At 46.5% G+C, this 17,619-nt stretch overlaps 1 protein-coding gene across 2 annotated transcripts in view; it reads right to left on the minus strand.

Annotated features, from left to right (window-relative positions):
* The window catches only part of LOC128738285 (teneurin-m), a 391,328-nt gene that overhangs the window by 52,051 nt on the left and 321,658 nt on the right, over nucleotides 1–17,619 (minus strand). For both annotated transcript variants that reach the window (XM_053833300.1, XM_053833301.1), the window contains 3 exons: nucleotides 4,396–4,656; nucleotides 2,975–3,337; nucleotides 327–604 (listed from right to left, as the gene is read on the minus strand). In XM_053833300.1, coding sequence (XP_053689275.1) covers nucleotides 327–604; nucleotides 2,975–3,337; nucleotides 4,396–4,656 — 902 coding nt within the window. The remainder of the gene's footprint in view (nucleotides 1–326; nucleotides 605–2,974; nucleotides 3,338–4,395; nucleotides 4,657–17,619) is intronic.

Consider the following 17,619-nt stretch of genomic DNA (forward strand, 5'->3'; position numbering starts at 1 on the left):
CATGAAGGAAACTATCTCACTATGTCTACCACATCTCTACCTACTGGCATCTGACAACAGCGAGACAGCAGCCAGGAATCAATTTGCCGAGGCGTGCCGCGGAGCTTCGGTCGACACGACACAGTCAGTCCGTCCGTCCTTGAGGTGTTTGTCGGGATTGGCGAGAATTTGAGATATTAGACTAGTCTCGCGCGCGCTTGGCTTTGCCTCTGAGGCAATGATTTTGACAATCTCCAAGCAAGTTACAATATGGTCCATATCAAAGCAGCAGCAGAGCTAAATCAGACAGATGGGTTAGTCCTATTAATCGGCAGAAGGATACTTACGTGAGTGGCACGTGTCTGGCGCGCGTTGAAACCGCTCAGCACCTCCTTGAAGTGGTACTGGGTGTGCGTTGGCAGTGCATTCCGGCGGGCGTAGACGCCGATCGAAGCGCCGCGCGGTATCCCGTAGTCGAACTTCACGTAGGCCGGCTCCGACTGGTAGAACTGCATGTTCCAGTAGCTGTACGGGGGAATTTCCTTCGACAGCCGCTGGCCGAGGTTGATCTGCGAGAAGGTGGTGCCATCGGGTGGGAAACTTCGTGCTGGGAATGTTCGTGCACCTGGTCGGTAGTTGTTGTTGTTTATTTGTTGTTGTTGTTGTTGTTGTTGTTGTTGTTGAAGGTAGAACGGGACACCCAACACATACACATACACACACAAATAAATAGAGACACATAGTCGGAAAGAGTGCGGAACACAGTAGGCAACGTCGTTCCGTTTTTTTTTCGGTTTGTTTGTTGTTGATTGCGGAGTTCGGAGTCAAAAGTTTGGTGTGGTTTTGCGTTAGCAAAGAGGAAAGATAGCAAAGGATGAAAAGAAGAAAAAGAACGAGAAAAAGTTAGTTAGTACGCCACGGATAAAGCAACCGGAACTCGGGTGGCCTCGCTATAATGCCCCCGAAGTGGATGAACGCTTGGTGAATATTAATTAAATTCTAATGCTAGTGTGTTAAAACAAAAGTGAAGCAAGTCGAGCATGCAAAGCATTTTTTTTTTCGCCCGCAGGGTGCGACGAGATAAGGCATCGCAAAAGATGAGGCCGGCGAAAAAAAAAAAATAGCGGCGGAACGTGTTAGTAGCTAGCTGTGGAATGTGGAACGGGATGTGCGATTTTTGGTTAGCACGTCGGATGGATCCTAGAGGAAAATTTTCCGTTGCTTGTCGATGGTGATGTTCACGATGAGCATGATGACGATGATGTTGGTGATGATGATTCTGTCCTACATATAGGTATAGGTTCGCCGGTATGTACAGAACGCAGAGGGATGCGTTTTTTTTTTGTGTGTGCCTCTATCTCACCTTCCAGGATCAGAATCGGTGGCATGACGACCTTGGGGCATTGTTGCTCCGCTGCCGGTGGTGGTCGTGTTGTGGCATCCTGTTGGGTTTCTTCTGTGGTCGTCACGTCCGTCGTTTGGCCTTCTTCTTCGGCGGTGATGGTCGTGGTGGTCTCGTCCAGTTCGGTTGAGTCATTTGCCAGTAAATCCGAACCTTCCACGATTTCTTCCAAGGAACTGCTGTCATCGATAACGTTTACAACCTGATACTTTTCGTATCGGGACAGATTGGGACATTTAATTGGACAGGGTGGAGCTGGGGGAGGTTCCGGGGGACAGGCGCGATTCGAATCTTCCGTTTCGGAACCGGACTCGTTTGGTTTTGGCTTCGGAACGTACTCTGGAGGTGTTGGAATTGAAACTTGCAGCACATACACGGAGTGCTGAACCGTTCCGGTTCCGTGGTCACTTGCGATGGATATGTTGACCAGCAGACGGGGCAAAACCGACCCGTTTTGGTGCTGCTCTCCGGTCGTCGCATTTCCTTCGTGCAGCAGGAAAACCGGAACCGGTGGTGGTGATGAAACAATTGGAATTGGATGGCTCTGCTCAGCCGGTAGTGTATGAATTTCGACTTGTTCGGTGTCATGTTCCGGCCGTTCCTGTACGTTTTTGTAGTACAGTTTGTTGCGTGACTTTTTCTGCTCTTCGCCACTAACGGGACCATCCTCGAGACTAACGAGTTCGACATCCACGATGTCGTCCATTGCCGGCAGATGTACGTAACGCGCTGATGGATCATCGTTCTGTAGTTTTTCCTCCTCCACAAAGCTCAGCTTTGTGTCGATTTCGATCGGGATATCGTCGACGGGAAAAGCCGCTTCTGTCGGCGTCGACGCGTCAACCGGCTCGGCATCGAATGAATTATTTGTGATTAAATCAGAATCATCGTCGGTTGTAACATATGTTATGCCATTATCATTAGCGGTAAAAATTTCATCATCCTTGTCGGGCTCGTCCTGTTGGGAATCGTAATAGGATGAGCTGGTACTCGCAGTTGATTGCAAATTCTGCTCGTATTCATCCTCGCTGCCGCCGTCGGTTGGTTCGTCATACGTCGTCGGTTGCTCGTTTAGTTCCAGCGTACCGGAACCGGAAGATAACGGTAATGATTGTGATTGCGGTAGAGCGGAAGATGGATTGGTGGTGGAGGTGGTGGTTGTGGGTGTGGGTGTGGGAGTTGTAGTAATGGTGGTAGCAGAGACAAACAAAACATCAGAAACAATAGGAACGATTCCGTGCACGGAAGAAGACGAAGACAAAATGGGAGCAGAGTAGGCTTGGGATAATGATGTTGTTACGTCGCCACCCGGGACGCTGCCGCGGGCGGTGGAAACGGTGGCAGATGAGCTAACACCATTATCGTTAATACCATCACCATCGCTAGTGGTGCCGTCGTCAGTGATTGTACTAGAATCTACGCTAATGTCATGCAAAACTAAATTATCAGAATAATCAGCATGCCCGTCATCAGCCGTTTGCGGTTGTGACATCCCAGCGTCATTCGACCCTAGTAGGCTGTTACCCAGGTGATTGCTGTTAGAAACACTTCTACGCGATCTACTGTGTTGCGAAACAGGAATGTTTACTGTACCTCCGTTATTGTTGTTGTTGTTGTTGTTGTTGCTGTTTGCATTGCTAATGCTATTGCTGTTGGCCGGCGCAGTGGACGCCGCTGATGATGAAGACGCGGATGTGGAAGCGGAACTCAGCGAGGGCGAGTCAGCGGCACTGCTGATGCCTCCACCATCGCCGCCGCCGCCGCCACTGCTGCTGCTTCCGCTGCCGGCACCAACAGCTGGTTTCACCCGACCGGATGCCGTGCCACTTCCTGCCGGATCCGATGCCCGGTTCGCATTCGCTATCGTACTTTTGGCCGCAGAGATTTCTGCTTTTTCATCGACTAGAACTGTACAGGGATTGGTGGTTGGATATGATATACTTAATACGTTAGATGCTGCGAACGATAAGGGAAAAGAGATTAATTAGCTCGTTTTTCGCCACACAGTCGGACAAAGCCGTCGTGCGTGATGATGAGTGCCGATGATAGCCACCCGCCCGGAGGAGGAGTGCTTTAGTGCGAAAAACCGCAACTCAGTAGGCTACAACCACAACAGCAGGCTGTGCCAGTGCGAGTGTGTGACAGGACAGTCGATGGTGTTGTTAACACGTGTGTTTGAATCTCACTGACAGTTAAATGTATTAATCGATACACACGATTGGTAAGTAATTTTCATCCAACAGAACCACAGCAAAGAACGGAACAACCAGAATTAGGGTTCAACACGGCAGCATGTGCAGCAAATGAGTCATTTAACCGGACGGTCTACGATTACTCTCAGTCTGCCTAATGGTCACTTGAAACTGGAAGCCCCTAATTTTAGGTCCCTCTCGGCAACTGCTGCGAACATCCATGCTGTGAAACGTTCAGATTCCGGCCGGCGGAGAGAGCAAATTGAGTGATTAAAAATCACCGAAAATTGCTCCCTTCGGATTACCCGCGTTTCGGCGGCAGTGCCGTGCGTCACCCAACCGATCCTGCCGGGCCGGCCGGAGGCCCGGACACACACTTTTAATGACATGATATAGAGTTTCAACCGTTTCAGGTTGCCTTGCTGCAGTGGTGGTCTCATTTCTTGATCCTTCACACGCGGACGACGGAACGAACGTCGGCCAGCAGGAAAGCAAAAAGCCAAAACAAAGCAAAAAAAATTCTTCCATCAACCAAGAGCTTGGGCGAAATTAGTCTTCTCGTTGTGTCGGCCGTTTTGCTCACGAACGCCGAGGATATCAAAAGTTAATGGCCCCTGCGCTTGCTGGGCGGTTAGTTCCTCCTAACTCAACCCACACACACTCACTCACACTCGCACTGGTCGTTTTTTTCTGCCTCCGTTAATGTGCTGTTCGCTCGAAAAGCCTTTTCACCTGCTGCTGGCGTTCCAAGTTCCAACCGGGAGCGGCACTCATATAATTATGCTATTAGGTTTGAATATAAAAAAAACAACGAACACTTACCTGTTAATAATAATGTTATAACAAGTATAACACTTAATAATATAACTAGTATAGCCGTACACTTCCATGTACATTTGGTGAAGCCTTTGCGAAAGTTCAGCGGCGCTGAGTAGTGATGTGACGGGGGACCACACATGGCGCTCCGGGGCGGCAGTACCGGACCCATGCAGTTGCGGTCGTAGCTCTTCAGTGTGTCCTTCGTGGGTGTGGAACAGGCGGAGCCCGTCTTGTAGTCTATCGGTGATCCTTTGTTGTTGATTGCTGCAATTAGAGAGCAGAAGCAAAAAGGCGAAAGCGTTATTATTGGTGGAGGGGATGAGTAAAGCATAATCTTCGAAAAATTGAAACTTAAAGACCGCATTAGCCGGCGCGGCGCGGATCCGAACCCATCGTGCGAGGGGTATAATTTGAGCTGCAAGCACAATTTAGCAAATTGGATAAATATAGTGATAGAGTTGGCACTTCTGTCGAATGGTTCTTTTTCACCCCACTGTGACTGTTTAGGTCAGTTCAGGTGTGTGTGTGGAACATCAAATGGCAATCTTTTAAGCCTTAACGTTTTTCCCATTTTATTTTTTTTCGTCATTCCCTCCCCGCTTTAGTAGGCTTTGCGTTTAAAAACGAATTCAAACACAACAACTTAATAGAAGTTTACTTTCCCACACACACGCGGTGCTTGCCGGTTTATTTTTTACGACGCTGCTGCTCTACATTCAACCCGTAATGATGCTTTACGACCTACGCGAGAACCCGAACCGGTCGCGTTCGTCGACAAAATAAACACATTAAGCATAATTTCGATCAACAGATCTCCGCCGGCGGCGGCAGCGGCAGCAGCACCGGCACCGGCAGGATGATGCATCTTCCATCCGACACGTGCTTTCGCTAAAGCGCGACACGCGTCCCGGAAATACTGCGACACAGACGGGCGATGCCCGCCGTCAAGCTGGCTGGTTGGCTGGTTAGATGATGTTTACGAAAATTTGAAAATTCAGTAAAGGACTTTGAGTGCGACGGCGGCGGCGGCGGCGAATTTACGGTTTGTTGTGTTGATTCGTTTGTCGAAGTAGGTCAAGCACGACGGTTTGCACGCGCAAACGAAATCAAATTAATCGGAATAACATTTCCGTTTTCGGTTGATGGTGCCTAGGATACTTTGATCGTTAATTTGCTGCTATCCTAGCTAGGCGCTTAGCGCCTAGAGAAAATAATCATCGGCCTACGGGCAGCACCCCAACAAGAAGAAGAAGATACGGAGCATGTTAGCGATCAAAGCAAAAGCAGCAAGATTCGTTCAGTCAGTCACCCAGATCGAACAACATCCCAAGTAGGCATAGACAAGTAAACAAGCAGTAGGTATGTAGATAAAATTCTAATAACAAAAATGAGCGACGTACTTGTAGTTAATATTCATTGCAGCTGCTGCCTACTGCGACCGTTTCGAGAGGAGCAAGAAAAATTAAAGATTTTGTCGCAACATAGACTGGAAGCAGGTGCGAGAAAGAAATGTCTCTTAAGCTGGAAGTGCGATCTTAGCAGAGCATTTGCACAATTCGGTTAATTGATGTTCAATTAATGCTCCTTACGACGAATTTAATGCTCCATCCATTGTATCTTAGGAAAAAACTTTAGATAAACTTAGCAGCACAATATCCGGAAATGATAAATATTCCAGTGCAGCTGAGTATGAAAATATGTAATATAATCCACATTTATTGTTCCTCAGAAATCATGTACTTTCGATGACTCAGAAGGACTTTTTCAATGAAAAATTTGAAGAATTGAAAACGATTTAACGATTTTGAAGCAATGAAGCAATCCTCCTAGCCTCCATTTTTAGTTCGGTGAAGATTGCCTCCACCGTCCCAAGGTTTCTAGCAATGATGTCGAGGTTGTCTGCGATGTCTTGGAGTTGGTTACTGTTGCCGGAGATCGTTCCTCTTGTTTCGATGCTCGCTCGCCGGATCACACCTTCAATAACGATGTTGAATAACATACAGCCAGGACAGTCCTGCCCCTTGCCGCAACCTTCTACGCCATACGAAGGGACTCGAGAGTGTCCCCAAAACACGCACGTAACACATCATTCGCTTTGATCATACTCCTCAGGTTGTCCGGAAAACCGTCCTCGTGCGTTATTTGACATGGCTGTTAACACTTGATTGTATCGTATGCTGCCCTGAAATCTACGAAAACATGATGCGTCGTTGTATTTCAGACATTTCAAGAGGATTCGTTGGACAGTGACAGTTTGATCCGTAGTAGCCTGGGTCCCCATGAACCTTGTAGGCGGCGGTGATCAGCGTAATGCCGAGGTCTTTACAGCCCTTGTTAAAGCTGGGACAAACCACATCTTCCACCTGTTCCTCCTATAGTTACTCCTCCTCTCAAATCTTTGAAATTATTCAGTGAAGTTCCGTTGTTAGTGGTTCTTTGCCATTTTTGTACAGTTCTGTCTAAAGTCGTTCCTTACTCGATTTCTCGTCGAATCTCTTCGAGATCGGAATCCGGTGCGATGTTTTCGTTTGATAAGCACTCCTAGGTTAAGTTCCGTTCCGTCTCCTTCTGTTATCGTCATTGAGATGCCCATCGAAGAACTGCTTCCACCTGTCGACCATCTCGCGCACGTTTATGACCAGCTTCTCCTCCTCGTCCCAACACATACCACGCTTTGTTGTGTATCTTTTACGAGATTGGTTCACCTTTTCATAGAACTTGCGCGTCTTATCAGTCTGGAATGGATGTTCTAGCTCTTAACGATCTCTGGCCTCCTTCCAGTGCATTTTTCTCCTCATTGCCTCGTGACAATACTTCATCGCTTGTTGGCACTAATCATTTTGTGTGTTCGGGGTTTTCTCTGCTTAGCACAGCGGTTGCAGCCTAATTGAACCTAGTAGGGCGGCTATGTCGCGATATATATCGCCGGTAGCTTTGAATACTACTATTAGGTAATGACCCGAGTCAATATTCGCACCTCGTAGGGAGCGTGGTGGTGCTGGTGGTGTTTGAGAACACCGGCCATCGATGAAAATGTCCGGGATTATCTTATTTTGCATCAAAGCTCGTTATTTTCTACCTTTACCTGATGAAAGAAAGACTCTAATGGTTTTTTCCCTGAACCAATGAAAAAGTATATAACAACATCCTTTTTGACGTTAACATACTTTCATCCCGTTAAATTGGATTGATTCAATCATTGTAATACTTTTTCCGGTTGGCTCCGCTTTTGACATACAAATTGATTTTTGATTTCACATCCGCCAGACTATACTGGCAGTAAAGTTATCACGAATCACTTCTCGCCAGTCCGAATTTTGACGTTTCAACCCAACATAACTGAATCATAGTTGGCGACGGAAACGAAGATGGTGAATTTGGCAAATCGTCACAACCGTGTTGATGTTTGCTGCTGTTGTTTATCTTCCAGTCCGATTATAACTTCCACTGCGTACTACGGCTATGGTAAATCAAACTATTTTCCTTGTTTTGAACTATTTACCGAACGGCTTATCGATTACCGGTATAATGTCACCAACCAGTCACGCTAGGCTGAACCATCCGATATAGATTGCTTCGTTTCACATGTGAAAATTTCGACCAGAAATAATATTATTTTTCTGTCGCCTGCCGCAGCAGCGGCAGCAGATGCAAATGAGTCTCGTTTCCCCAGCTCGTCTTTTTATTTGAGGATTAAAGCTATTGCGGAATTAATTCGTACCATGCGCTTTGACACGTGTGTTCTCATGTGTTCCTTGAAGTCGGTGCTTCCCTTTTCGTTAGAAAGAACGAACAAACGAAAGCAGATCGTTTCCCGAATTAAAAACACAGCAACAACAAAATTAATTGATATTCGGTCGGGCGAAAAATCCTTTTCCCAAAATCCCCGGCACCGAACTGAGCCGAGTGAGCCTGAGCAGTGCCATCCGGTAAGCAGTGAATGATAAATGGTACCTACACGACCGTCCGACATCGAAAAAGACCATACAAAAAGACACACGAATTAAATTGAAACGAGTACAATAACAATAGCAAAGCCCCTTTTTTCCTCCCGAAAGAAACTGCCAAAGAAAAAGGGGTTATCCGTCCCCTTTTTCTCCCCCCGTTACGTTACTGTGGAGGATGACGATGTCGGTCAAAAAACTAACGGCACCGCACACACGCACGGCTGCTCCTGGGATGCTGGGATACATACGATGACAGGCAGAGGCTGTCTAGGGATGGCCTCAAGATCGTCATCGTCGGGACGCATGAGTCAGCCGAAGGACAACCCCAGAAAAATCCAGAAACAGTAATGAATTGCTAGCGGTTTCTGTTATTGGCTCAAAATCCCTGATCCTGATTCTTATCGGTAATGGCCACCGGTCCCTTCTCGTCATCGTCATCACCGCACCGTCCTGTCCTCGGCGTCGTATGTTAGTGAAACGAAACCGTCATCATTATTATTATCCCCGGACGTCATTTGCTCGGTGCTCTGCAGGGACCTTTATTCATTGCTTTCGTTTGTTGCTTGCTTGCTTGCTTGGATCGAAGCACAGGGCAGACAGGCTGCAAAAAGCCAACGCTTGCTGCGTGCTGTGCCTGTGCCTGTGCTGTGTGTGAGAGTTGATGCGAGCGCACTCGGAAGAGCTGAGCAAACATTAAAGTATGATTAATTAGTAGCAAATCACAATGAAATCCAACCAGTCTAACCACCAACCACCGGGCGGAATATAATGGGTGAACTGTGGGAGGGGGGAGAAGCTAAGATAAAAACTATGTTCTTGCTTGGTTGGAACAATAGTGGTTTACCGAAGTCGAACCAACCCGGAGAGACAGAGGCAGCGAGACAACCGGCGCGGGGATGAGTATGTGTCTGATGTGGTTGAAGCTTTGCGAAAGGTTGAACCGAAGTTTGATACACTTTCGCCTATGGTTTTCGGTCTGGTTTCTGGTGTCGTCGTCGTCGTCGTCATCGACGACGTTTGCCATCCCGAACGCTGCGCGGAGTGCTGCTAATGAAGGATGAGCCGCAAGAAAATTCTCAATTAAGACACATTAAATATCATGACTTTCCGGAACGTTACTTTAAATATGCGCACTGCTGGGCTGCTGGAGGGAATGGTATCGAATGAGGCTGAGGGAGAGCCGGGACCTGATGGGATAGAGTTGCCCTAAAGGAGTCAAGTGAGATTGATTATACGATATTTTCAATGCATAATTGAAAAACAACAATACTCTCGACACAAAGGAATGCTGTCGGAACGAGGCCAAAATGTGTGGAAGGCAGATTTTATTTATGGGTTTCCGGACGACGGACGAACGGAACGGAATGGACGGACGGACGAACGGGTGTTTGTCTTCGGGGGCCACCACCCAAGCAACCGGGAAAGGGTTAAGTTTAATTGAGTTTTCATTATTCTAAATTAACTTCATCCACCGCGGGCTAACGGTTGATCGCTTTCGCGTTTTATGTGGTTACAGTTCAATGCCTACTGCCTACCACCGCCCGGGTTTATCTGTTACTTTTTCAAAGCACCTTCGATTGTGTGGAAGAGTGAAATGTATTTGAAGAATCGTTTCGATTTACGACCACAGTCCTCCGGACTGGCAAACGTTAATTACATTTGATACCGTTGGTTTAATGTGTTTTATTTGAACAAAGGTTTCATCATCTGGTAAACGATTGGAAGGGGGTAAATCCTGGGTGTTAACCTCGTCAAAATCTTTGAATGACCACGGCATTAAAAATAAATTGAAGAAAATCGTGCGAGCTGGGTAGCACAGTACTTTTGAACTTTATTAAAGGACATTAGTACCAATATAAGTTGGTTTAACAACTTACAACTTGTCTGGCAAAGAGTATACTTTGAAAATTTTCTATTAAAGATCCGTAAATGCTAGGTAAACTGCCTCAAAAGCCGTCACCACAGAAGTAATCAGTCCTTTTATCGGGTAACCGAGCCTCATCTAATCCGAGCTATAATCACTGAATGAATCAATGTCATCTGCAGGGATGAAACCGACCGACAATGACAGAGCTACAGGTGTGGGGGGAATGCCAACGATGAAATCAATTTCACTCACACTCACCTCCAATCTCCGCTCCGTCGTCGTCGTCAAGTTACCGCCTACCGCGATTCGAACCCATCAAATTACGACGACTAATGAAAATATGCCGTGCCTGTTGATAATTCAAAATTCATTCAAACGTCTTTGTTTCTATGTAAGCGCGGCGCAGGAAGAAAGACGACAGTAGTGACCGCAGCGGGTGGCGCGGAAGGTTATTTTCGGCTTCAACCCGAAAGGGTGCCGCGTGAGCCCAATTAGGAAAGTGGCAGCATAGATTTTCTTTACGATAGTTTCTCTTTTGCCCTTCGGAGAGCGATTTCCTTTGAGCCTAATTAAGCCAAGTGGCGTAATAGGCGCCATTGGCGCCCACTCTTTCCACGTCTACTTTTCTATATCCGCCGCGGGTAAATATAGAATCCAGCCACTCAGTGCTGTGTTATTATTATGCAATGCCGGCAATGACTGTTTTGCTTCTTCGCTCCAATCAGCGCTTCGGTTTGGGTGGAAACGTCAGTACAGCACACTACGAATTGGAATTCTTATCTTGATCGTTCAAGTAGCATACTAACTAAAAATAAACGTTTAGGGAACTGACTAGAATCAAATGAAAGAAGAAAAAACAATTTTCCAGTAGACAAGCTTTACCGTTTTAACAAGCTCCAGCCTCTGCTTTGCAGCCATTTGTTGAGCTTGTGACTGTGAGTGCCAAAACTGCTCGAAAGAAAAAAAAAAACATTCCACAAAACCAAAGCAACCCGTCGCTAAACACTACAAACCGAAACCGTCTAGGGGTGTGGAGGTTATAAATTTGTAACATTTTCCTACCCGCCAGCAACGCTGGTATCATCCTAGTAGTCTAGCAACTGTTTACCGTTGTTGGTGCTAAAGCTTCCTTCGGAAGTAACCGGAAAAGGATCGTAGCAAACAAGCAGTCTGCTGCTTTGCTTTGCTGGTGGGTAATAAATTTACCAACATTCTTTATTTGTGGCGTTCACTGCTGCTGCTATTGGCATGGATTAGCATCGGTGGCGGTAAGGTCTGCCTGCTGTAAGCGTCTTCTCGTCGAGGCTGTCGCAAGATGGCGCTTTGCCTGCTTGATGTGGTAAGCCGCAACATCAACATGTCAGTAACGGGGCGCGCACACACACACACAGTTGCACGTGATCGAACCGGCGTCGCCATATTTCTCCACGTCACTCGACGAGAACTGTAATTATGCTTTAATTCCGCTACTAGCTGCTTGCTGTTCTGTGTGGCTTTTGCCATATCGTAAACCTGTCACCGCGGGAGGTATTTTATATCAATTGGTTGCCATAAATTTGATTAAACGGTGTGCAGCCTCCCGCCGAAAATGTCACCACCAGGAACGACTAGAACAATCCCAGCCAGATGGCGAACAAGCGAATGAACGAACGGACGAACAGGACGACGTTGTCATCTTCGGTTCGACCCGTCGAGATAAATGTCCGAACGAGTTTGCCCACCGTCGCATATCGATCGGTCAAGAAACTCATTAATTATAGACCCTTTGACATCGAGCAACTAGCGCAGCGCTTGGCTCGGATGCCCCCCCGGTGTCGTTGTTTACTGATCTATGACAAGCAAACACATTACAATAATGACCGACCGCACCAGCACCACACCCCGCCGCCCACCATCTCGGGCGGCCAACCATTTCAACACCTTTTCTATCAAAGCAAACTCATTTCGCAGCCGACGACGAGTCCCATTAGGGAGATAATTGCGAAATTAAGGAGCTGTTTCGCACTGACGAAATGACTTCAGCTTTAAAATGATACCCACTTAACAACGATGTCGTCGCAGGCAGGCAGGTCTGCTACTTAAATGTTACGATCTTCCACAAATAGAATATTAATAATCGTTTCGTTAATTGTACGCGCACTGTATATCTCAGTGCTTGAATCTTCAAACTGAATAAACAAAACATGGCAACCACCAACGCGTTGCCATGCGTCACTTTTCGGAGGCGTGCAATAATACGGTGCCAATGCCAACTGTGATGCGAGTAATCAACGAGAAGTTTAGCTAACTAATCACCGGACAGGCGATCGGAAGAAGTTTTTGAATTCTGCCCAAGCAAGTGGTCGGGATTTACAACAGTAACTTCACGTAGTATTACGTAACCTGGGAGGAAGTGTGTATGGAGTCGCGGGCACCACTAAAAATTTAAGTGATGAACGACATGAAAGTAATTCGTAGCGCAACAATCGACAACCGGCACTGAGAGAATGGGAAGCTATCAGGCCGATTGCATGGAGGGTTAGTCTCAAACGGACCAGATCTTCACCTTCGTGACAGGTCCTCCACAAGTAAATCTATTCATTTACAAAGGCGGAAGAGGGAGAGGTTAGTTTAAAAGAGATCGCTATGGTATCGCTATGGGGGGAGGTTAAATTAAGAAAAGAAGACTTTGTTTTTTTCATTATAGGGATTTTCGGAAGATGCTTGATTGGTTGTGGGACACAAGGGAGGAGCAGGCCAAGGAGAGAGTTGAGTTCCCGATCTATAGGTATGTTTCAACTTAGCTCCGGAACGCCTGAATCGTTTTCCATCAACGAGGGAGGTTCATAGAAGGATTAACTAAAAAGGGCCTTATTAATGGGAGGTAATCCAAATAAGCACAATGTTTTGTTTGCATTCCAAACGAACAGAGTGTCTGGAACTGGGAGTGACTGGGAGACAAGATTAGAGATCTGATTGGCGAGCACCCCTCAAACATTCTCTGATCCGAGACAGGATTTTCTGGTGGGTCCGAAAGATGATAGCCCAAAATTAATGTGTTACAAACCATATACAGATGTCAATCCAAATCCCAGCGGCACCAGGGGCAAAATAATCTAATAATGTAAGCGTTATAAAGCGAAGACTCGAACAAACTGTGGACGATTTATCGATTGGAGTAATCCTCTCAGAGATGGATGGGATTCAGAGTAGTGTAAAAATTACGTTGTAAGAATTTCTCGTAGAGGTCTTCGACAACATCTGTCCTGCCTGTCTCTTTTACAACATAGCGCTAGAAAATGTTGTGAAGCGTGTGACATGTGAGACACATTGATTAGTAACTATTAGTAGTAGTAATAAATTTCGTCACAACCTGTTAAGTGGTTATCGAATATTTCTGCAAAAATAAAAATCATGCGTCGTCGCGGAAAATTCGACTGTGTCCCACAAATGGATCGAAAAGACAGTTGTGAATTCATCATCCGTTGGTGTCCGGGGTGGTGAAGTCCGATATTTACATCTGCTAGGTCCGGAAGGCACCGAACCGAAATGACAAACAAAGCACGGTAGCCAAAACTCGCTCCAGGAAGCTGTACCGAGAGTGGCTGACGAAAGCTGGGTGCATCGGGTGATGGACGACCAGACTTACATTACCACCTCACGAATGGCCTTTTCTAAGGAGGTAAGGAAAAAACAGACCGGACCGACTTAGAGATATCATAAGACTTAACACATCAAAAATGCTTTCACTAAATAGTTTAGCTTGTGATGGCCCTAGTAAGAAAGTCATCAAAATCATTGTGAAAGTTGATTAAAAGTGTGTTTTTCCTTTTCGAACTTGCATGACACCTTCGTTTGGATTGCACAATCGCAGTAGGCTAAAAGTAGTGAGAAATTCGCAGCTTTTCTGGTGTTTTTTCAGACATTCTTTTTTTGCTGGACGCAAAGGTGAGGTTTTGTTTACAAAGTTGACCATATTTTGGTTGGGGTTGTCGCACCACTTTTGGTCCTAACAAGGTACAGTAATGGGGTAAAAAATAAGTCGCAGTTCAAACGACGCGAGTGAAAAGCATTCTACCGAGTGCGTGCGTAATTTCGACGAACTTCTACTTTTCGTTTTTTTTTGTGCTCACTCTGTTGTTATGCTAAAACCGACCCAACATTTTCCCGTAATGTTTGCTTTGGCTCGTATTAAAACATTCATACGCTCGTCGCCCGGAACATTTTCGGTTTGGGTAACCTTTTCTCCGGGTAGGCTCGAGTTTGGTGTTTTGATGATGTTGAGTGGTTTTTTAACTTTGAGTTTAAGAAACAGAAAGTCTCAAGAATGTCAATGGATGTTTTCTCCGGTAACATTTTGAAAAGCAATTAGAGTTCGGTATTCGGCAAAAGTTTGAACAGCAGACTCTTTCGGCAAATTAGTTCTGCATCCTTGCTTCACTTCAACTCCATCCGAACAAACGCAACAACGAACGGCGGGGTCTGCTTAACCATTTCCGTAGATGTCACGCAGGGCTGGATGCATACCGTTCTTGCTGCTCTAGCTAGCTCTGCTAGCTCCAGCTCCATCCAGCGCTACTGCCGTCGTCAGCTGATGACAGTAAATAATGGCACAAACTTTACGTTAACGTAATCAGTTTTCCATTTACCCTGTTTTGCGTTCGTGGTTTCTTGCAAGTCGATGCTGACGTTCAGTCAGCAGCAACAAACGGTAGCCTGTCGATTCATGCCGCCGAAAGACATCGTAATTTTCCTTTCGTCATCGTCGTCGTCGTTACCAGTCACCAGCCACCGCCGCCTTTGATTTCGTCTTTGCCTTCGCCAATGGCGCAGGGCTGCAATTTAGTTCTTTCGCTGATTAGGAATGGATTTGCTACATAATTTATAGAGCGTGATTAGGCGCCGAGGCGCGCCACGACGAGCGCGAGTGGGGGAAATTATTTAGAAATATTATTTTCGATGACTGACAGCCGGTTTTCGGGGAGGTTCGGTAAATGGCAGTCGTAAAACCACATCATCAGCGCCGGAATTGATAACTAAGTTCGGGCGGGCGAAGGTTGAGCGTATCGACAGCGGGGTCGACAGGAGATGCCAACTTTATTAGCTGCAAAGAATGATAGACTGCTGAATAAAGCCATCTTATTACTTATTTAGAGCTTTGAAAATATAGCTGGTGGAGAATTGAAATTGCTTCTGTTGTTGACAGAGACGATGAAACGACGACGATGAGATGATTATTTTGAAAACAGAAGTGGGAAATTTAACAGCGGAACCGGATCGGAGATCCGGTAATCGACGGTAAAATCTATCCCGATAATAAATCACGATACGACAAAAGCAATCGTTTTGCTTCTACGTGTGTCTTTTGCATTGGTGGGATTTCCCACATCAGGCACGAAGACCGTAAAAAAATTCAATCGCACTCGCACTGGTTCAAGATTTTACAATTTTCCTCCTTTCGCTTGTCCTTTCGACGAGAAAGCAACTCTACAAAAAAAAGGTAATATTTTCTTTCCTTCCACGCTCCCCGATTCACCTGATCCTGTTGTGTGAGCAAAGAAACCTCAAGAAGGTAAGATAAATCCCAAAAGACGCACCTTCACCTTCGATTTCCTACGATCAAGTGGTATAATAAAATAATCCCAACGCCCCCGCGCGCCTGCTTCAGCCTGTTCAATTCACTCCTTTTGCCGGAGACCAACCATTATCACAGGACCGGCAAAACCGGCATCCAGCAGCATCCTGCCGCCCGAACTCAAGTGGCCAGCACTGATAAATCCTTCTTCCCATCTTCGCCCAGTCACGGCCGGCGTGCTCGATCGGACGAGAGCGCTTCTGAACCCTTTCAAGCTGACGACGACAGCAGCAGCAGCACAAGCAACCGTGCACCATCGCATCGTCATTCGACAGACAGGAAGAAGCTTCCTTCGCTTACTTCGTTCCGTGCCGGTGTGCGGAGTGCTGTTGACGGCTAGAATCCCCACCGCGAATGCAATCGAGGGGAAAAGCGAAGGGTCATTTGCTCAGCCGGTCTCCACCATCATCGTGCTAAACCGGGAAAGGCACAAGCAGCAACAGTAGTATAAATCTATAAAATCTAATATAATTTATTATTAATTTCACACCATTTTAATAGATTTTCCAAAATAACAATAAAATTCAATTTGGAATTCAGCTCACACACTGATGGGGTACGATGCCAAAGGGGGAGGATGTGGTGCCGAGCGCACCACATCTCTCGGTACGATTAGAACGATACCCGGATCGGATGCCAGCAGGCAACAGTTTTACGCCAAGCTCCCGTCTTCCCTTCTTACGCCGAAAAACCCGGCCATGCTCGGGGTTGGAATACGTTCGTTACCGTTACCGCTATTCCCGATGATTGGATTGGATTTTGGGGTCGTTTCGGGGTTGGTTTCTTCTTTCGTTACGTGCTTGGAACAATCCGCCCGCATTCCGCCGTTCCTGGTAGCGCGACCACGTACAAAAACAACTGCACCGAGAGTTGCCGGGAGCTTCCTTTGCCTTTGCGGCAACAGGGAAAACGTGTCCGAGTTGCATCATATGTTACACAGCGAACGTAGTGACTGCTCGAATTGTAAATGTTTGCTGGGCTGCTGCTGCTGCTAGAGAAGAGAGTGAGTTCAGTTCAACCCTGTTGAAGGAAAGCCACATCACGAAGCAGCGCCTGCTTATCTCGCTGTCGGCATCACAACACAACACCGAATCTGTTCGATCCTTCAAAAGAACCATCAATAGCAGCGCCCAAATCAGCAAGAACCAAACGGGAGAGGCTTTGTCTAGCTTCGTTATCGTCAACCGTTCCGTAGATTTGCGTAGATTGTGTACACTGTTCCGGCTGAAGGGAGCTAGAGCCAAACCAAGTGGGATATATACGCCGTACATATGTACCGGCCTTATTAGTGCGGTGCGCGGTGGGGTACTCGAAACGGCGGAGAGTAGCCGATCCGATCCGGTTAGCGGCGACTGGCACTGACGACTGTATTAATTGCTTGCTACAGTTATCCTTTCGGGATTCGGTCCGAGCGACATTCACTTGCTTGCCGTGGTCTTGTGGGAGTATTATCGCGCCGACTGACCGATTCTAGTGATGATGATGATGATGATAAAATGATGGCCGTGTGTCTAGGTGAAAGCCAAGAGTTAGTCTTTCGCTTCTAGTCAAATCGGTTTGGATTCGAGTTATTTGTTTTTGGTTTATCGCGACTCTTCTGGTATTTGAGTGAATGGTAAAGGTGAACCAGAGTCAGTCTGTATCAATTTAGATTATTTTAGTAGACTTAGGACTAATTTATCGGAAAATAACAAAACTTTCTCCGAAAGTTTGCCGTAAATTGCACCAGCAGCGTGTTCAGATATAAACAAAAGGTGGTGCACTGACTCGACCGTTCAGAAGAATGTTTTGGCCTGGAA

Source organism: Sabethes cyaneus, chromosome 2 (assembly GCF_943734655.1).
Source record: "Sabethes cyaneus chromosome 2, idSabCyanKW18_F2, whole genome shotgun sequence".
NCBI lineage: Eukaryota > Metazoa > Arthropoda > Insecta > Diptera > Culicidae > Sabethes > Sabethes cyaneus.